At 44.9% G+C, this 20,716-nt stretch overlaps 2 protein-coding genes, 1 long non-coding RNA gene and 2 other non-coding genes across 10 annotated transcripts in view; 3 read left to right on the top strand and 2 right to left on the bottom strand.

The window, feature by feature from the left end:
• Positions 1-8: 8 nt before the first annotated feature.
• On the top strand, positions 9-10,907 carry patl1 (PAT1 homolog 1, processing body mRNA decay factor). Its single transcript, XM_032562829.1, has 20 exons — positions 9-119; positions 3,259-3,364; positions 3,437-3,613; positions 3,688-3,912; positions 3,984-4,060; positions 5,108-5,188; positions 5,259-5,453; positions 5,565-5,666; positions 5,796-5,882; positions 6,531-6,748; positions 6,828-6,972; positions 7,212-7,329; positions 7,418-7,515; positions 7,594-7,653; positions 7,964-8,109; positions 8,961-9,120; positions 9,291-9,416; positions 10,318-10,409; positions 10,482-10,631; positions 10,706-10,907. Exons 1-20 carry the CDS (start codon positions 105-107, stop codon positions 10,725-10,727), a joined length of 2,400 nt encoding a protein of 799 aa, XP_032418720.1. The 5' UTR covers positions 9-104; the 3' UTR covers positions 10,728-10,907.
• A 985-nt stretch (positions 10,908-11,892) lies between these two features.
• trnak-uuu (transfer RNA lysine (anticodon UUU)) lies at positions 11,893-11,965 on the bottom strand. Its single transcript has one exon. It is a non-coding gene; the product is annotated as a tRNA-Lys (tRNA).
• A 1,702-nt stretch (positions 11,966-13,667) lies between these two features.
• Positions 13,668-13,759, top strand: trnar-ucu (transfer RNA arginine (anticodon UCU)). The gene is given in 2 exon segments: positions 13,668-13,704; positions 13,724-13,759. It is a non-coding gene; the product is annotated as a tRNA-Arg (tRNA).
• Positions 13,760-15,721: 1,962 nt separating this feature from the next.
• Positions 15,722-17,049, top strand: LOC116719952 (uncharacterized). The gene is made up of 2 exons (XR_004339290.1): positions 15,722-16,757; positions 16,820-17,049. It is a non-coding gene; the product is annotated as an uncharacterized LOC116719952 (long non-coding RNA).
• LOC116719947 (microtubule-associated tumor suppressor 1 homolog) overlaps positions 16,901-20,716 on the bottom strand; it is a 40,110-nt gene continuing 36,294 nt past the window's right edge. For 5 of the 6 annotated variants that reach the window (XM_032562809.1, XM_032562810.1, XM_032562808.1 and 2 more), the window contains 7 exons: positions 20,110-20,200; positions 19,926-20,031; positions 19,760-19,833; positions 19,252-19,350; positions 17,979-18,095; positions 17,805-17,902; positions 16,901-17,578 (listed from right to left, as the gene is read on the bottom strand). In XM_032562809.1, coding sequence (XP_032418700.1) covers positions 17,365-17,578; positions 17,805-17,902; positions 17,979-18,095; positions 19,252-19,350; positions 19,760-19,833; positions 19,926-20,031; positions 20,110-20,200 — 799 coding nt within the window. In that variant the 3' untranslated portion in view covers positions 16,901-17,364. The remainder of the gene's footprint in view (positions 17,579-17,804; positions 17,903-17,978; positions 18,096-19,251; positions 19,351-19,759; positions 19,834-19,925; positions 20,032-20,109; positions 20,201-20,716) is intronic. The other variant, XM_032562813.1, reaches the window with a different exon arrangement.

Here is a 20,716-nt window from a genome sequence, read left to right as displayed (position 1 = left end):
ACGTCGGTTCCAAACGCGCGTTCAAGTGTGACGGAGTCCCTGCTGCGTCAGTCACGCGCCTCCTCGCTCCCGATGCTCTCCTTTTCCCAACAACCAGAAGATAGATGTTTCGATTTCAGGTGAGATTTAACCTTGAGAATCGGTTCCGGTCCGGTTCTGGACGGGAAGTCTGGGGCCTTAGGAAGGTGTTGAGGGGGAATCTGGCGTGGTCGGGGTTTAAATGTCCTCCATTCCCTTTTGTTTGGTCCTCAATGCCACCTGCGGCCTGTGAAGCAGCGCGCTTTCCTGCTGGCTTCATGCGGAGTGACGGCGTGCGTTCTCCGGTGCCATGGCCCAGGACGGACCGGTGGGTTTATGGGTCAGCCTGTGTTATAACGGGCCAGATTCTGAGAGTTGCCGTGACGCCGCTAGAAGGAGCTGGTTTCATAAAGTTTTCCGTCTCCGGTTCAAAGCGTGATGTAACGGCAGTGTTAGCTTAGAGGCTAACTGGTCCTGGAGGCTGTCAGGGGTCCCGGACGGCTCCTGCAGGGTTTTATCCTGCTTTGGTTGTTTTAAAAATCAAAACTTATACCAGCTACTTAGCCTCAGCTAATCAATACATTTAATATGTGCTCCATGATCTAACAGGGATGGAAACTACAGTCTTTCAGAGCAGGACACCGTTTACATATCAACAGCTTGTTCTTCAGGTTCAGTACCTGAGTTATAAATATGACTCACTATGAGAGCTCTGCAGAACCTGCTGAGGTTCTGATTCAGACTTTAGTTCAGGTGTGTAGGTGCAGAAACATCTAGAACCTGGTGTGGAGGTTTAAATCACAGAAAATAAAGTTCCTCAGGTAATCTCAACAGGTTCCTGTCTGCAGCCATCAGAACGGTTCTGGTTTAATTCTGACTGGAGTCGTTGTTTAGATATTAACATCTGACCCAAACCGGACAGCTGAGACAATCATTCATCAGTTGGTTTGATCAGAAACCAATAAGCCGATCAGGAACCAGAACACCAGTTTGACCTGGAAGGAAATGGACTGAAGCTTCTTTCTGAATGACAGTTTTATGGTTTTAAAAGGCAAAGATGAAACTGTTTGGACACAATTAGGGTAAAACTGTTGGGAGGCTTTCAAACATCACATTAGCTAATGACAAGCATGGTGGTGGCAGCATCATGCTGAGGATCTGATGTGCTTCCAGCTGCTGGAGAGGCTGATGTTTGATACTTAGACACAGTTTTGTTTTCCGACAGGAGAAAAATCCCAAACGCATCAGGACCGGGAAAATATCTTATTGGACGCATGAAACCTGGAATATGATATCAGGAAACCTGCAATAATTGATCATATTTTCAAATCCTAGTATGACCTAATGAAGTATTATTGGTATTAATGTTAGTTTCAAACAAACATTAATTTCAGATCAAAAGTCGTCCAACCAGCGACTGGAAAAATTCATGAATTCATTATTTCTTTAGTGCGTTTGTAGCAACAATTATTTTGTTCTGCTGCTTTATTTTAATATTTTTAATCAAAGTTAAGCTGCTGATGTAACAAACTGCTGCTGGTCTGAAGAATCGCAGATTTAAAAATGTGCTCCAATGTTGAGGCTCTGATAATAAAATGTTTAGTTTTATTTTTATATCCTGAATGTCAAAATATTTGATGTTTTACCAGATTAATAATTATATAAATTATAATGTTTAATAAACAAAACTGAGTCATTTATAATAACATTTCATTATATTCAGCAGCTTTAATTACCTTCAGTTTTCCCCAATAATTACAGCTGAATAAAGCATAAACTGATCATTAGTGTATCAGTTATTGATTTGACATCGATCAGGCTGCTAGAAATGAGAAAGAAGATGAAGTCTGCAGATGATTAAACAGTTTGTGCAACAGAAACTTACAGCAGTTTGAAAAATGACTCTGATATTAAAGATGATATCAAATAATAATAGTAAATAATTAATAATGACAGTAAAATGATGCTAAAGCAGAATTCTGTCCTGGTAAACAAAATGTTGTGGTGAACGATGATGTCTGTGGACCCGGTTCGGTCCAGAACCCGGCTCAGACTGAACAGCAGAACCAAACATCAAATTTATTCATTTATTTGGCAGGAACATATAAATTAATTTCATGTGTTATTTCTGGACAGTAATTTGTCCTGCTAAAAACAAACAAAGCTTCTATAAAACAAGATTTAAAAACTTAACTACTCAAATTTTGTCAAATACAAACAATAAATAAAAAGCAAAGGAAATCAGTACTGATGTAACATCATTGATCGATACCAATAAATCGATAAAATTCCTTCTAAATCTGTTTTTTAATTTTTAATGTATTATTTTTTTAGTAAAATGTCACATTATTATTTATTATTATTATTATTACAGTTAAATGATTAACAATTCAGTTACATCAACGCAAAATGTAAATATCGCCCTATATCCGATTTAGATGTGTTTATTTAGAAATGTTAGTTTTTTATTTCAGTGTTTGATTCGGTAAGAGAAAACGGTGAAATCGTGTTTTAGTTGTTTTTTTGTGAGTTGACTTGGATGTAAACGAAACAGTAACATGATATGAAATCAGGTCAGTTACGTGAATTAAAATTAATCAAATCGAATCTTGACAGATTTTGTGATATTGGTGAAAATTGTGTCGTCTTAACAAACCAATAAATCATGATGGATCCGGTGGAACCAGTATGAAGCAGAAAGGTCAAAGGTCTCATGTCGGCCTGCCGCCATAAATTCTGCTGGATGTTAAATCACCAGAAATTATAGCAATAAACGATAATATGTATCACTATTTGAGACCATTTTTAAGTAACATAATAATAATAATAATGGCAAAATAATGAAAGAACACATTTTCAAAGATCAATAAACTTTAAATTCTAATAAACATTTAACACTGAAACTAGAAAACATTTTAAATGTCCAAAACAAACACAGTAAATAAAATGAAGTTTCTGTAAATAAAACTGTCCTAAAAAAGTTTTAGTTGAGACCAAAACACCAGACTGAAAACTTTTATCATCCAACAAAGAGGAAAACGATAAAACCAATAAATCATGCAAATGGAAATTATTGATCTCATTTTAATTTATCATTCGTTTGATTGATTTATTGCGACAGGTCTCATGGTCGGTTTTAGATTATTTATAAGATCTTAGAGATGTCAGATTAATCTGCTGATGGTTTTGACCAGATTACTAAAGGATGAACAATAATCCAGGATCTTCTTCTGCTTTCAGTCCCTGGATGACGACTGTACACTGGAGGAAGAGGATGATGGGCTGATCGACGAGGAAGATGAGATCGATCAGTTTAATGACGACACGTTTGGAGCCGGCGCCATCGGTGAGCAGGCGCCTCTTTCTTCTTCTTCTCCTCTGTGGTGGTTCTGGGATGAAAGCTGCTCTGTGTTTCCAGATGACGACTGGCAGGAGGAGCACAAGCGCCTGGCGGAGCTGGATGAGCGGGACGGGCTGGGCGCCGGGCGGGGCCCGGGGGGCGGGGACTGCTCCCCAAGCCCCGCCTCCTCCGCCGCCGCGGGTCGGCTCCCTCCGCTCTGCTTCTCCTCGTCTTCCTCTGGGCCGCCGGGTCAAGGTGGGTTTGGACCGCCGGCGTCCCTGAAAGCGGACCGCTCCAGGTTCTGATGTCCCGTCTCTCTGTCTCTGTAGATGAGCGGTCGGGAGGCGGCGACCTGGCCGAGTCTCTGGCCCGCTTCATTCTGGACGCCGACCCGGCCGTCGCCGGCGTCGGAGCGGCAGAGAGGCGCGGTCCGGCCCCCGGGTCGGCGGGGCCGGTTCTGTCCGCGCCGCGGGGCCCGGACCAGCCCAGAGTCCTACAGCAGCCCGCCTCCATCCCCCCCAAGCACCAGCTGCCCCCTGGAGCTCCCGCCTCAGGTGAGCAGGTCACCTGGTGACGGGTCACTTCCTGTTTGGACGCTTTCTAAGCTGAGGTGTTTGTCCCACAGGCCTGCCCGCCTCCTCCGTGCTCAGCTACCAGCAGCAGCAGCACCTCCTGCGCAGAGGAGCCGCTCCCATGGCCCAGGTCCGTTCCTCGTGTTCCTCACGCCGTCGCTCAGCCTGCAGAGGAAGTGGAGCAGAATCACCTGAAGCTGCGTTTCCGCTATAAATACCATGATTCTATATTCAGCTAACATCGAAAAAACACAATTTCATAATTACAATGTTTCTATTTAATAAGAAACACAATTAAATTCACACGAATGAGTTTATTCACAAGATAAAACATTAAGAAACAGGCTGCAAAATCAACTTCCTGTCGTCGTCTTCTTCATGGTTTCCGCCAGTAGCAACATCCTGTTGTTGATCACATGACTCATGATGTTTCCATGGAGGTTGGCCAAATAAAAACTTCTCATGGTAGCGGCTTTATCAAAACCAGCTGGTGTTTATCCTTTGCTTTTGATTAATCAAGTTTAGTGCAAAAAACCTTTCAGATTAAAGTCCAAATTCTGTCCAACGGTACCAGTACCACCTGGTCCAAAACTCAGAACCAGCAACCGATGGACGCTTGCTGTTTTATCTTCATAATCCAGGTTAGATTAAACATTTCCTCTAATAATCCATTCTCCCTGCGTCACTCAGACTCTTTAGAAAATCCATTTCCCTCGTTGTGGGTTCTATCGGTTCTATCGGTTCTGACGGTTCGATGCGTCAATCATCCAAATGGACCAGTTTGTCCTGAGGAACTGTGCTACGTTTTCTACTAAACGTCTGTTTCACTTTTTTTGCATGAAACTTGGTCCAGTAAATGTTCAGATCCTGTTCTGAGGTTTGGATTTTTGTGTTTCCATCTACATGTTTTTATTCTGGTTTTGAAGCGTCGCCTTAGAAACAGTCGATTGAAAGATTCACAGGTTTTACTCTGACTTGAGGCTGGTTCTGTAGGAGTTGGTAGGTTTAGTTTAACCATGGAGGTTTGTAGAAACATGCCTGACCCGGCGCTGGCAGCGGATGTTTCCTGAGCTGAAACTGGACCGATCCTCCAGGAAGCAGCAAAGTTCTGATGATGTTCGCAGTAAAGGTCACCGGATCGACCTTTAGGTCTAACTTTCCCACTTCGTCTCCACAGATGAACTCTCACAGCATCTGGGACAACAGCATGGGCTTCGGGCCGGTCAGTGTCACGCCGGGACTCGTCACACATATGGAGGTGAGAGAAACGCCTTTCTCCTTCCAGAACCAGAACCGGCACTGAGCTCCATCTTCTGCTCCGTCCTCAGGACAGTCCACTGATGTCCATCATCAAGGAGGTGGGGCTTCCGAAGCGCCCTCCTCAGGGGAGGAGCGACGAAGGTCACGACCTGTCAGAGAGGGCCCCACCCCCACGCTCCTCCTCTCCTGTGATTGGCTCTCCTCCGGTGAGGGCGGTGCCTATCGGGACGCCACCCAAACACCCGATGAGCCTGAACCATCAGGTGAGCCGCGGCGACGGACGCCGCGTCCAGACAGACACTCGGCGTGTTCCTCTGAGTCTCCAGCTGTGTGTGTGTGTGTGTGTGTGTGTGTGTGTGTGTGTGTGTGTGTAGGTCCACCACCCCACGGCGGTTCATGTGCGCGCCCCGGTCCAGCACCGGTTCCCCGCTCCGTTCCCTGAGCGCCTGTCCCCCAACACGCTGCTCAACATGGCCGTGAGTCGTCCCTCTGCTGCCTGTAATCGGTTCTGCTGGTTCTGCTGTCATCTTCCGGTTCCAGTCCTGATGTGGAGAACTGACCCGTTGTCTTGGTTCTGACCCGTTGCTTTTCCTTGCTCTGTTCAGAACTCTCCGTTGTGTCGCGGTCCGTTCCCTCCCAGAGTCGGCCCGGTTCTGTCTCAGCTCCAACGGGCTCAGCTGCTCAACTCCCAGGTCGGTACCACAGAATCCAACCAAACAGGTTTGTTCTGCAGGACTCCGGGTCCAGGACAGAACCAAGCACTGGTTCTGATTCAGCTTTTATTTCCAGTTCTACCAGAGAACCCGATAAGAACCCGGTTTAAAGGTTCTGATCCACAAACACAGCTTGTTTCCTTTTCTTTGGTTAAGAAAACCAGCAGAACCGGGATGATCCGTTCTCTGGTTCTGGTTCTGCTGTTTACTCAGAGATCAGATATTCAGGTTTCTCTGATTTCTACTGGAACCGTTCAGCTTTTTGGTCCGAAGCGTCCAGAACCGGACCCTGGAGAACGACGGATCCGGACTAACTTGTGGATCACAGGAAGTTCTGGTTCTGAACATTAGAGTTCAGCCTGAGACCCGATTATTTATCCTCTAAACACAAAGCATTGCTCCAGAACATTTATCTGGGTCAAGGGTTCTGCTCCTTCCTGGAGATTTCCTGGAAACCGTTTTGATTTGTCCTGGAGATTTCCTGGAAGTGGTTCTGCTGTGTCCTGGTTACTTATTGGTCACTTCCTGTTTGTACCTCAGTGTTCTGGCTCCTGATTGGACCGGTTTGTTTCCAGTTGATTCCTTAGTAACTGCAGCTCTATGAAACGTTCCGCCTCCGTCCACCAGGTGGCAGGTTTTCCTCGCGGCGGCCCCGGCCCTCCCCTGCTAGCCGGCGCCGGGTTCAGGCCCTTCTTCGGGGGCCCCCCTCCTCCTCACGGCCACAGGATGGGCCCCCCGCCGCCCCACGGCCCCCCCAACCACACGCCGCCCATCAGGCACAACACGACGCACCTCCACCCTCAGCACCGCCGCATGCTGACGCAGCGCATGCAGAGCCGCGGCGGGTGAGAGCACGCTAGCTTCCTTAGCCTCGTTAGCTGCGTTAGAAGCTACCGTTCTCAGAATCACCTGCTCGTTCTGCAGCGACCGGGTCAGAACCGGGCTGGACCGCCGCAGCCGGGACCCGTACAGCAACCTGATGAGCCAGAAGGAGAAGGAGTGGGTGACCAAGATCCAGATGATGCAGCTGCAGAGCACCGACCCGTACCTGGACGACTACTACTACCAGGTAGAACCGCCCTGATCGCCGGGTCACATGACCTTTAAAAAACTAAAATAACCTGAAGGTTCTGATGACATCAGCAGGTAATCTGTCACCAAACGGTTCTGGTTCTGCTCCACTTTGGGTTAATCACAGTTGTTTTTGTTTGATAACAGCCTGAAGGTCGTGACCTTTCAGGTCGTGCTGCGGTGGACAGACAGGTGTCTCTTTGTGTCCATCTGCAGCGTCTCTCTGTCTCCCTGCAGAACTACTATGAGAAGATGGAGAAGCGCCAGGAGAAGGAGCGAGACAGCAGCAGGAAGGAGCACACCACCAAGCTCATCACTCCGCAGGTGGCCAAGGTGGAGCACACCTACCGGCCAGGTGAGGAGCAGCAGGGACCCTCCGTGTCTCCTGTCCTCTGTGTCTCCTGTCCTCCGTGTCTCCTGACGTCCTGCGTGTCCCTCTGCAGTTCAGTTTGCAGGATCTCTGGGGAAGCTGACGGTGTCCAGCGTCAACAACCCGAGGAAGATGATCGACGCCGTGGTAACGACCCGCTCCGACGACGAGGTGGGTCCGAACGTCCGTCCAGGTGAAGACGTCCCTCAGCCTGGCCTGTCCTGAGTCCTTCTGTCTGTCCTCCTGCAGGAAAAAAGGGAGAAGCAGGTGTGGAACAAGAGGCGCCAGGTGCTGTACACCGTGGAGAAGGTAGGGGGCGCTGCAGCACGTCTCCGACAGACAGTCGCTCAGTTCCTTATCGCTTCCTGTAGCGTTTTTCCGTGACGTTGCAACGAACACGCTCCAGATTTTACTGTATTAATGCATCAATAATCTCCACCTCATATTAACATTTACAGTCAATTCAGTTCATTTGATCACAGATTCTTTTTGTTTAAGCCGAATTTAATTTAGGTTGAACCGAATGCAGCAGGATCATATTCTGAATTTGAGTTTATTTCCTAACTCGGTGAGAATCGATTAGGAATCAATAAGTTCTGATCGGCTCCCGTCCCTCCAGATGTTCAGTCTGCTGCTGGAGGTCCAGGACTTTGAGAAACGCTTCGTCCAAACGCCAGAGGAGGACAGAGACGCTCTGCTGGAGCAACACAAGAGCAACACGGAGCAACTGAGCAACTCACTGCAGGACGGGGACTGGGAGGACAGGTGGGACTGGGAGGACTAGTGGGACTGGGAGGACAGGGAGAACTGGTGGGACTGGGAGGACAGGTGGGACTGGGAGGACTAGTGGGACTGGGAGGACAGGTGGGACTGGGAGGACTAGTGGGACTGGGAGGACAGGTGGGACTGGGAGGACTAGTGGGACTGGGAGGACAGGGAGAACTGGTGGGACTGGGAGGACTGGTGGGACTGGGAGGACAGGTGGGACTGGGAGGACTGGTGGGACTGGGAGGACAGGGAGAACTGGTGGGACTGGGAGGACTGGTGGGACAGGGAGAACTGGTGGGACTGGTGGGACTGGGAGGACTGGTGGGACTGGGAGGACTGGTGGGACTGGGAGGACAGGGAGAACTGGTGGGACTGGGAGGACTGGTGGGACAGGGAGAACTGGTGGGACTGGGAGGACTGGTGGGACTGGCAGGACTGGTGGGACTGGGAGCTATACAGGGATAGATGAATAGTAGTGTTGGTGATATTGACTTGATATTTTATCCTGATATTTTGTGGTAATATTGTCATGATGAATATTAAATGATTTCTGTGTTTGTTCGACTGTTTTATAAAAATATTCTTTACAAATCAGTTTGATTTGTATGTAAACTTCACACAGTAATTATATTTAATCATATTTTAAAATCAATTAATATTTATTGATACTTTAATTAAATGAACAGCAGAGAAAATAGTCAAACTAATCTAATCAAAACAGAGGATTTTATTTTAATATCATTAATTGGAATTTATTGTGACAATAAATAACAAATAGATGAATGGATGATTTTATGAACTGTGTGTGTGTGTGTGTGTGTGTGTGTGTGTGTGTGTGTGTTCCTCAGGGTGAGTGATGAGCAGTGTGTGATGATCATGTCGGTGCGGAAAGGGAAGCGGCTCGTCGCCAGGCTCCTCCCCTTCCTGCCTGCGGCGCAGGCTGCTGCCGTTGTCATGGTGATCGCACGCAACCTCCCGGCCATAGCGAAGAAGGACAAGCAGGACCAGGTAGCCATCTTTGTTTCCCGCCATCAGAAAACCTGCAGCTAAGACAGAAAAAATATCTTTAACAAAAAGTTTGGTATATCTTGTAAAATCATTTTTATGCTTTTGTTTCCTTCTTGGTTCCTTTGTAAAATAGTTTTAAATAAATAAAAGCTGCTTGTTGCCCTGTGCAGGCGTTGTGCTGCCTGGTGGAGCCGGTCTCTGCAGTCATCCAGTCTCTGTCCAGCTCCGCCCTCACAGACCTGCTGCAGGAGCTGCAGGGCGGCGAGGGCCAGCTGGCCGCCGCGCTGCAGAACAAGGTAACGCATCGATGGAGGACAGGCGGCGGCTCAGACCCGGGCTGGCGATGGGCGCTGCTGGGAACGCTCTTCTGTTCAAATACAACAGCTGCCTCTGTTAGTGGGAGGAAACCAGTTGGCCACATCTGGACCAGTCAGATCTCTGATGGATGGTGGAGCTGAATACTAGTTCAACATGTTGTATCTGAAGGAAAAGTTCTATGATACATAAAAAACTCATAATTAAAAATATGGATGTCAATATCCAAACATTGAAAAATAAAAGAAATGAACACGAGAAAAAAAAAAGAAAAACAGAAAAACTCATAATTACTTAAAAAATTGTACATCTGAATTACATATTTTTCACCAGCGGCTGCAGCAATTTTTCTGACCTGTGCAATGCATGCTGGGTAGGTTATAGCGAACTTGAGTCGAGAAGTCGAGGCGAACGTTAGGCGAGTCGCTTCAACGTTTTCATGAACCGTTTTACACGAGATTCCTGCTAAAACAAACACGACCTACTGTTTACTATGTTGGCTAGATGATACTGCTAATGATGCTAGCACGCTGCTAATGATGCTAGCACGCTGCTAATGGTGCTAGCACGCTGCTAATGATGCTAGCACCATTAGCAGCATCTAGTGCCGTTAGCAGAAGCTATCTTCATTAGCAGGAACAAACAGAATCAAAACAAAATGAAGACAATAATGGATGTTTAAAGACACAATAATTCATCTCTAATCTTTGTAACAAACCGTCACTAAAATATTTGAGGAAATGTTTTCATCCTGATGCTAACCATAAACAGCTTCAGTTTTAAACTGGAGACAACATGGCGGCGGCGTTGCGACACTTTTCTACATAAGCTTATAAAAACTAACCAGTCGACATATTTTCTCGTTCTGGTTCCCGACTGCAGTTCGGCGTGACGCTGCTGTTTCTGATCCTGAGCGAAGGAGAGCGCATGCAGAGCTCCGACCCAAACTGTCAGCTCATGGACGACAATCGATGGTGAGTCTGCGCCGACGGTTCGTCCTGCTTCCTGCCTCTTCGTCGTCCTCATCATCCTCTGTGTCGCTCCAGGACCGAGTTGGTGTTCTCGGTGACCAGGGAGCTGCTCGGCGTCCCGTCTTCGTCGCTGGCTCCGCCCCTCTTCACGCCTCCCAACCTGCTGTCTCTGTTCTCGCGCTACGTGGATCGGCAGAGGCTGGAGCTGCTGCAGGACAAGCTACAGTGAGTCTTCCTCAGCGCTCTTCCTCAGCGCTCAGACAAACATGGTGCTGAATGTAAATCTGTTTGTTTTCCAGGATCTCTGCTTCGTCCAGGTAGAAGTTACTACATCATCATCATCATCATCGTCAACATGGCCCCTCCCCACTCAATGCAGAACTTCTGTGTGTCTGTCAGGGTGTGTGGGCGTGTGTGTGCGTGTGTGTGTGTGTGTGTGGACGTGTGTGTCAGGGTGTGTGTGTGCGTGTCAGGGTGTGTGTGTGGGGGTGTGTGTGTGTGTGTCAGGGTGTGTGTCAGGGTGTGTGTGTGTGTGTCAGGGTGTGTGTGTGGGGGTGTGTGTGTGTCAGGGTGTGTGTGTGTGTGTCAGGGTGTGTGTGCGCTCTGGAGGCGAATCCGTCTGGATCATTTTAAAGCAGAAGAATCTCTAGTCACATCTTGTTTTTCTGTGTTTAGTCTGATTCTTCTGTGTGTGTGTGTGTGTGTGTGTAGGGGTGTGTGTGTGTGTGTGTGTGCATGCATGCGTATGTGTGTGTGGTGTGAAACAACCTGAATGATGACAAAAATGAAATCTGCATTTTTAAATATCTTGTTTACAATTATGCCTGTGATAAAATTAAAAGTATTTCTATTATATAGAAAGTGTTTCTGTTCTGCTTCCTGTTTGTCTCATTATTGGTGCTTTGGTCTCCATGGTAACGACAACAGAACATTGGAGACCCGGTGATGGGGACGGGTTCAGGCCATGCTGCAGCGATGCAGGAACTAATGCAAAAGGAGCCCAGACCACGTTCTGGATTGATCACATCCAGAATTAAAAAGCTTTAGTTTTATTGGTCTGATCATTTAATATTTATCTAATAAAACTGTTGGGTTTTCACAAGCTGTTTGTCAGAATCATTAAAGAATCAGAAGGTTTTTTACCTCTGAGTTGATTTAAAATAAAAATAAAAAACCTTGCAGTCACATGACAAGGTTTTCTCAGACTTCAGTTTGTTTAATCTCTGACTGATGGCAACCCAATAATTTAACATTTTGACACCAGAATCAACTTTACTGGCTAAGATCATGAGCACAAGTTAAAAATATTCCTGTGCTAAATATTAGGTCTGACAGTAGGAACACAAAATATTACGATCAGAGAGTAAAATGCCTGACAGTTGGATCTAAACTAAACTTATTCATTGAAACGGTTGAAATTCACACCTGAAGCGTCTCGGTTTGCATTTCAGCTCATTTTCCTCCAGAAACAAATAAAAAAATCTGCCGCCCGAACAGGGACTTGAACCCTGGACCCTCAGATTAAAAGTCTGATGCTCTACCGACTGAGCTATCCGGGCTCTGGGCGGGAAACATGGAAGACTGGATTCATTCCTCCAACATGGCGGGTTTCTGATTATGTTAATATTAGGACTCAAAATAAAAGTGCAGCTGTTAGAATCAGTTTATCGCTGCACCGGTCCGTTCTGTCTGCCGTTTCTGTTTACTGCTAACAAGCTAACAACTGTTAGATCACTTCCGCTTTTCTGCTTCAAAATAAAACACAGAGCGAGTGAAATTAGAGCTAACTGCGTTTATTCTAATCGCGATTTAGAGTAATTTTCTGAAATGACGTCAGCATTTAATAGACAGACGAGCCAAACATCATCAGAACAGTTTTGTAAGAAGAAGTTTCCTTGGAGATAAAACAAATAAACTTTTATGAGATGTAATTTCTTTATATCAGTTTAATCTGCTTGTGGAACATTAATTTTTATTTTGTTCCATAAAATATGTAAAAATCTGAAATTAGTTTGGTTACAAACATCCTGGAGTTCAAATCTCTTCCTCATTAATTTTAAATTGCTCATAAACAGCTTAGAATTATAAAATATATATAATAATATCCTGAACAGTTAAAATTGGACGGAAATTTCAGAAGTGAAGATGTGAAAACTGATTTCCTTCCTGTTTCATTAACTGGCATCAGGTGACTGAATCCACTGACCTTCAGTCCATAAATGGTTCTGTTGACTTGATGCTCTGCAGAGACGAAGCAGCTGCAGTTCATGGAGTTACTGAAGTTTAACTAAACTAAACTAAACTAAACTAAACTAAACTAAACTAAACTAAACTTGAAACAGTAAGTGGAGAGTGAAGCCACATCCACTGCAGTGAAAACAGAAACTCTGATCTGCAGTTTAGCAGCAGATGTTTATTTTTCTGCATGTTTTCAGGATTTCTAGAGAAAAATGAAAACCTTCACCGTATTTGATGCTTTGATTACATTTATAATGACGTTGTTTATCATAAATTAAACATTTTTAGTTAATCAATCCAGTGTGAACATCACATTATTGCCTATTTGATGACAATGACAATGAGGAATAGAGTGTATCCCAGATATAGTTTTTAGGAGGTCAGAGGTCAGTCATTAGGGTAACATCAGTGCTAAAGGCAAAAAGCTTTTCAAATCAAATCAAATCAAATTTTATTTGTATAGCACATTTCAGCAGCAAGACATTCAAAGTGCTTTACATCATTACAAACACAGAAACACAAAGCAACATAGAATCAACAATCAAAACACGACATTAAGTCAAGCTCCATCAATAAATTTGTAATTGATTACATTTCAAATACAATCCTAAACAGGTGGGTTTTTAGTGGAGTTTCATCCATAAAGGTTTACCTGTTACACTCCTACTGTGTTATATGGAACAACATACCTGCTGCTTTTATCGTGGGGGCAGTCTGGGCCGGTGAAGTTGGGTGTGTTTGAAAATATGGAGGAAAAAATAAATTAGCACAACAAAGCAAGAGTTATTGGTTCGCTCGACGGAAGGTACATCAAAGGTAAAAAATAAAATAAAAAAGAAGAAGAAGAAGCGTCCTGGCGAGAAAACAGTTTACTTTTCCGCTTAAACGGGAAAGATAAATCCATATTGTTGCCATATTTAATCTGCGAAGGTAGTTCTTACGAAAAGAGGCTTTCCATGTTTTACTCTCTGCGCCGCTGTGAGCTACTGGTTAAAAACCGAAGTGTTCCGGTGTGCAACAGGTGGCTCCGTGGCGCAATGGATAGCGCATTGGACTTCTAGTCAAGCACTTGAGAGGTGATTCAAAGGTTGTGGGTTCGAGTCCCACCGGAGTCGCTTTTTGTTTTCTAGACAATCTCATAAATATATTTTCAGAAGTTACAGACTTGGTTTTATTTGTCACCGAGTTCAGTTACCCTGACAACAATACACGAAAACCAAAGTCAACTTTTGTCAAACTGAACATTGAAACGTGTTGCTTCTATCAGCCACTAGAGGGCGACTGTTCCTCATTAAAACCAAAGGCAGCTCTGATATCGATGAAGCTGCGGCTGCCTGCAGTCATTCCCAACCTAAAGGGAGGAAGCAGCAGCGAGTCCGAGTCCAACAGGAGCAGCTGGGAGTTTCAGGTCCATCTGGTCATTACGGTGCTGACAACATTTCTGCTGCAGCGGTAAGATAAACCCAACCGGTCCACCCGAGTTTCTGTGAACGGAGTCATTTCTGAAGGTAGTTAGTCTGAGTCCTTTAATCACACATTAAATGAACAAATACAGAGAAACTGATTTGTTTAAAACTGCAGTTTCTGCCTCCAGACAGAAAAGCTACTAGCTTACATCTGTTCTGAAAACAAAATTACAAAATGCATTCAAGAAAAGTTAACGTTTTTTTATCATCAGAAATCAGAAACTATGGAAGTTCAACTTTATCCATCCAAAAATAACAAAAACATCAGATAAATATTTTTATTCTGTTTATCGGAAGGACATTATGTCCAGAAACTGGGAATGAAATCCTCAAGAACCTCCGAGTCGACGATGAGAAGGTTTCAGGTGAAATCCTCCTGCAGCCGCGCCGCTGACCTTGGCCTCCCCGCTGACCTTGACCTCCCCGATGACCTTGACCTCCCCGCTGACCTTGGCCTCTCCGATGACCTTGACCTCCCCGCTTTCCCAAAACACACCGCCCTATTTAGGCTGGCTATCGACCCCCGTTGCCACGGAAACGATAAGGTCGTCTGGCAGACTCCATCCCTCTCGTTCCTTCGTTCACTTTTCCCCCTTCGGATTCAAAAACGGTGAGATCCAAAGCTTATGATGACGAAGATGATGACGAAGATGATGATGGTGATCATCTTCGTCATCATCATCATCGGGACTGAATGCTTTTTATAGACTCTCTATACAAACGAGTATCTCCTGTTTAATGAAATATTTTATGGTTTAAGTCAGTGGTCCCCAACCACCGGTCCGTGGACCGGTACCGGTCCGCGGACCATTTGGTACCGGTCCGTGCAAGAAATAATGAACTACTTCTGGATCTTTTATTTTGAAAATCCTAAACCGTTTTTACCGGTTACGTCTTGCGCGTCAAAATTGAGCCAACTTGCAGCAGAATGAGTAACAAAACAACATCGGAGCTGACCTCTGACCTACAGGATGACCTGCTCATCCCTGCAGGTCAGAGGTCACCGTTCATCACAGACAAATCTGTCATAAAACTTACATAAATATAACTTATATTAGTGCTTCTTAAAACGTTTTATTTAATTTATTACATATTTCTAGTTTAAATTAGATCAAATATTTAGTTCAGTACCTTCGACCATCACAACTTCATCGACGCCGCTGCGTCCGCCCAGAGCGGTGGTGGACGGGGCGCCGCTTGTAACGTTACACCTAAAAAATCAACAAGGGCGTGCCGTGGTGGCGTAGGGGACAGCGCAACCCCAGGCCTTCAGTTCTCGATGCGGCCGTCGCGAGTTCGATTCCTGGACCCGGCCATATTTGCCGCATGTCTTCCCCGTTTCCTGTCAGCCTACTGACATGTAAGGGACACTAGAGCCCACAAAAAAAATAATAAAATCAACAATAATTTGGTTTATTTATATTGTCAGAGAAAAAATGTTATCATTTTTCAGTCATATTTTCACCATTTTATTCCTACATTTATAAATGTCAGAGTTCCAAACTAAATATCCAATTCAAAAGCTAAATATTTAGTTTGTAGATTAATATTTAACTTGAGTTAAATATTTATTAATATAAATATTAAATATCCATTATTTGAAATTAAATAGTTAAGCTAAATATTTAGTTCCCAAACATGTTTAAGTCTATATCAAAATAAAAGCTGGATTTTGCAGATTTCTAGACAAACTTTGCTGCAAATTAAATATTTAGTTTGTAAACTGAATATTTAGCAGGGAAATGAAATATTTAGTTTGTACCTCTGACATTAATATCCATTTGAATAAAATGACTGAAGAATGAACATCCAGTTTTTCTTCATGAAGGACTAAAAACAAACTGTTGCTGTTCATTTTTTACAGTGTAACTTTACGAACAGCGCCCCCTGGCATCAGGGCATCGGGGTTAATGGAGACTAACCCCTCCTCCTCTTCCTCTCTGCAGGTGCGACTCGGGCAACCTGAACGGGCAGCAGGTCAGAGGTCAGTTTGAGGCGTGGCTGGTCCTACACCGTGGTCCGGCCGCCGACCGTCACCGGCCGGTGGGCGGAGCATCTGAGCCCCAACATGGTGGAGGCGGGGCAGCAGTAGTGGGCGTGTCCATAGCGCAGGCTCTGATTGGCTGATGGCAGCGGAAACATGACAGAAATCACTCATCTGTAAAACGCTGAATGAAATAAGAAGCTGGAGATCAACCCTTCGTCTGACTGAGCAACAATTTAACCACCATTTTTATTTCGGTTTTTAGCTCCTCGTGTCAGTGACACATTATTCCGGGAACCTAAACATATTTTCTTTTTACAACAATGACAAAACATCAACATTTAACCCTCCATACTTAGAAACATAAAAATCACTACTTTTATTTGTTAAACAGTGTGAATTTTGTTGATGCTCTTATTTTGAAATCAGAAGTTCTCTGAGAGGAGAAGTTATGGAGGCGCCGCTAATATAATCTGTCCTCTGTTGGTTTATCTACGTTTTACAGCCATGCCAAGAAAAATCAATCAATAAATAAAATTAAAGTCATATTATGATATTACAACTTTATTCCTGTATGACTTTATCTCCCATAGTTTCGTTTTTCTTTATTTCTCATCTTGGCCCAATTGCTGCGTCGTTCAGTAACAAACTTCATCCAATCAGGTGTGGCCTATGATGACATGTTCCTCCAATCGTGTTGCGCTTCATTTTGCTCGTCCAATCAGGTGCTGCTGTTGAGAAACGCCCACTTTGACTGCAGACACGCCCACTTCGTGCTCATTGGCTGAAATAAAATCTTTACATCATGATGATGTCATAGTGATTTTATTCTGAGGCAGAACAATGAGGCATTCTGGGTAAATCTGAGGTTCTTCAGGACAAACAACAACAGACTCCATGAGACATGAACGGATAAATTATTCTTCCAGTTAGTCTGTTCTGGTTCTGGTTCTGGTTCTGGAGGAAAACAAACATTTCCTGTTAAATAATCTGCATATTTTGCTCCGTGGCGGCGCCGACAGAGCGTTTTACATTCCACAGAGTCTAAAGGTTTCCACGGAGGTCCACCGGGTTCGGGTCGGGTCGGGTCGGGTCGGGGTTCTGCTGACGTCCGACTGATTGAGCGTCGCTCTTTGGGAGAACAAGTCGAATCCTTAAAGGAGGAAAAGTCCGGCCGGCGTTCCCGCTGCTCCCGGGTTTCCTGTCAGAGCGGGGCCCCGCCGCCGCCGCCGGCCGGCCGGCCGCACGTCCATCAGCGGCCGGCGCCGGGTTATCTGGGAGACAGGGGCGCGGCTGTGGGGAAGTGGGCGGAGTCTCTGGGCGAGCCGCAGGGGGAGGGCGGCGTCAGGCGGCGGGGGCTGCCCAGCAGGTCGCCGTTATGCAGCTTCCACAGCAGCTCCTCGTTCTCCATGGACAGACGCTTGTTGACCTTTGACTCCTTCTGCAGGGTCTGCTGCAGGATGGCCTGCTCTGAGGACAGCTGCCTGCAGGGGGCGACAGAGAGCAGAACCGGGTCAGACTGCAGAACCGGGTCAGACTTTAGCTCCAAACTAAATATTCACCCAGAAAGCTAAAGACCAACATGATGAATTACTAAGCTAAATATTTAGGAAACGTCTCGTTCTCCCTCATAACGGCCTGAGATGAAAACAGAACCTCCTCTTCCTCACAAACACAGCGATGATGACGACGCTGAGCTGAGGCTCTTACTTTGAAAGAGCCGCGTGTTTGTCCATCCTGGCCTTGTAGTCCTCGTTCTCCTGCTGCACCTTCTTCAGACACTCCTCCAGCCGGACGTTCGTCTCCACCTGCAACACAGTGAAGGTCACAGCTAAAGGTCACAGCTGGAGGTCACAGCTGGAGGTCAGAGGTCACCCAGCTCACCATCTTGTCCATCTCCATCAGCTTCTTCTCCTTCTGGTGCAGCTGCTGGTTCTTGATCTCCAGCACCACCTTGAGGCTGTCCAGCTCCTGCTCCAGGTAAAGCGTGTGGGAATCCTTCTGGACACAGACCAGCAGGGGGCGCCAGAGTTCAGCAGTCAACACAGACAACCACCTGGATGATCTTCTTCTACATTTTTACTGAATTTAAATGTTGATTTTGGTGTTTAAACATGAAATCTGGATAATTATCCAACCAGAGAGTCTGGAAACAAAAACATGTTCAGAAAACAGGAACACTGACTGCTTTAATAGCTTTTAATAAAAAAAGTAGTGAGAAAATTTTAATGTGAAAATATTTACATTTTGATCATCAAAGTAATAAAAAGTTTTCAGGCTTTAAAGCTTCTTAAAATCATTTTTAACATGTTTCACACTGATGTAAATAAACCGAGTTTAAATAATATTTAAGAACTTTTATCATTAAGTTATAGACTGGAGAGCAGGGGTGTCCAACGTGCGGTCCGGGGGCCATTTGTGGCCCTTGAACTGATTCTGTGCGGCCCCAGCTGCATTTCATTCAAGAATACAAATTCATTGGTTATTGGGGTAAAATTATTATACAAAGTAAAATGTTAATATGACAGAAAAATGTAATTTTATATATATATATTTATGAGGTTTTAATAAATCTCGTTTATCCAGAGACTTTTACTGAAAAGTCAAATCAGCTTTTATTTCATTTATTAAAACTATACAGTATAATGAGTGTTTTGAAAAAAGTGACCAAATCTGTTTTCATACTGAGAATAAAACCAGACGCCTTTCTGTTGACACAAACGTTTTTTAAATTTTAGATCTGCAATGAATAACAAAAGTAATAAAATTGAGATACTTTATTTGCTTAGTTACAGTTTTTTGTCATTTTCTTTTTCGGTGGCTAATTTTGGTCGGATTTAGTGACAAAAGCTTTGGCCACTCTGCTCTCCAGGGCCACAGAAATGGTTATGATGGGCCAGATTTGGCCCACGGGCCTCGAGTTTGACACGTGTCTTAAAGGATCAGATTCTGGTTCTGAAGCTTTCGCCTGATTTCATCTATAAAAAGTTTCAATTTTTTATTCTGGTTTAAAGTTGAAAGAAAAATTCCTGAATATTTTTGCTGCGAATGAAGACAGCGCCACCAGCTGGAGAGAACCGCTCAGTGACCCTATGAACCTCCTTTACATCAGCGGTTCTGACCCGGTTCCGGGTTCTGTGTGTTCGGCGCCGTTTACCAGGCTTTTGTCACTCAGGATTCGCTGCCGCCTCTCTTCTTCTGCTCTCAGTTTCTCGCTCAGATTCTCGTTTTCAGCCGACAGCAGCGAGATTTTCTCCTGCAGGACAAACAGACAGGATGGGGCGTTGGTTCTGAGCCGCCTCTCTGACCCAAACGGTCCTGCCGGTTCTGTCCTCAACACTCCAGATTTTATATTTTGATATTTCCACCAACAGAATCTCAGTCAGTAGGTCTGATTTTCTCTGTCCCTGCTGAAAAGCTAGCTGCGCTAACCATGCTAATTCTCATTAGTCCAAATCTATGCTAGCCATGCTAATTCAAGCTAACTATGATAATCCATGCTAACCATGCTAATCTGTGCTCACTGTGATAATTCACACTAATCCATGCTAATCTCTAACATGGATGGATGTGGAACTGGGGATTTGTTTCTTATAGCTATCTGAATGTTGTCAATGCTCTTATTTTGGAGGAACAACACAGGAAACAGTTGGTGTAGCTCTTACAGCGAGCGACGTTTCAGTTTCCATCAGCGTTTTCTGCAGATCCTCCAGTTCAGTCACCTGGACTCTCCTCAGCTCTGAAACAGGAAGTAAAAAAAACTTTTAGCTTTCAGGAGGGAGTCACCTGACACACACACACACGCCCATAAAGACACACACACACACACACCTTGTATGGAAGTGTTGTACTCCTGTTTCACCGCCTCCATCTTCTGGCTGTGACTCTCTTCCTGTTTCCTCCTCTCTACTTCCTGTCGGCTCCTCAGCTCCTCCACCTGAGCGACACAACCAACATGGCGGCGTTAGCGTCCTGCCGCGGCGTTAGCGGTTAGCTGGTTGCGTTGCGTTCTCACCTGCTGCTCCATCAGCAGACGACATTTATCGGCCTCCTCCTGGTACAGCTGGTGGACTTTGTCCCACTCTGCCTGGTAGAAACTTTTTAACCTGCAACACAAAGAAAGATGAAGGTTCTGGTTCTGGTTCTGGTTCTCCTCCCAGCCACCAGGGGGCAGCGGCTGCATGTTCAGCCTCATTTCCAGAAAGCTAACATATCCTGTAGTTATCTCATATTTATGACATTTTTTATATGTTTTAAAATAAGTAAAATATATAAAATGACCTTCAATACTAACTTTGGTTGGTGTTTTCGCTTTTCTCAGGGGAAAATGACTCAACACTCAACATCTGTATTTTATACAGATTTTTGTATCTATACAAAAAAAAGGATTTCTGTTTAAAGTTTAATTCAAGTCAAGATGTGTAATTTTACTGTAATTAAAGTGTAATTTGTTTATTTTTGGAGCATCTAGACCAGGGGCCTCAAACTCCAGTCCTCAAGGGCCGCAGACCTGCAGTTTTTAGATGAGCCACAGCTACAAAACACTGGAATGAAACGGCTTCATTACCTCCTCCTGGTGTAGATCGGTTCTCCAGAACCTTAATGACCTAATTATTCTGTCC

Source organism: Xiphophorus hellerii, chromosome 5, assembly GCF_003331165.1.
Source record: "Xiphophorus hellerii strain 12219 chromosome 5, Xiphophorus_hellerii-4.1, whole genome shotgun sequence".
Classification (NCBI taxonomy): Eukaryota; Metazoa; Chordata; class Actinopteri; order Cyprinodontiformes; family Poeciliidae; genus Xiphophorus; species Xiphophorus hellerii.
The sequence above is the reverse complement of the archived record's forward strand: the minus strand, read 5'-3'. Positions and strand labels throughout refer to the sequence as shown.

What these genes read in the sequence shown, in the direction of transcription:
- patl1 (XM_032562829.1), top strand. An exon ending in GAGCCGCTCCCATGGCCCAG is followed by an intron (nt 4,061 to 5,107) that starts GTCCGTTCCTCG and finishes TCGTCTCCACAG; the next exon opens with ATGAACTCTCACAGCATCTG. An exon ending in CGACCCGCTCCGACGACGAG is followed by an intron (nt 7,516 to 7,593) that starts GTGGGTCCGAAC and finishes GTCCTCCTGCAG; the next exon opens with GAAAAAAGGGAGAAGCAGGT.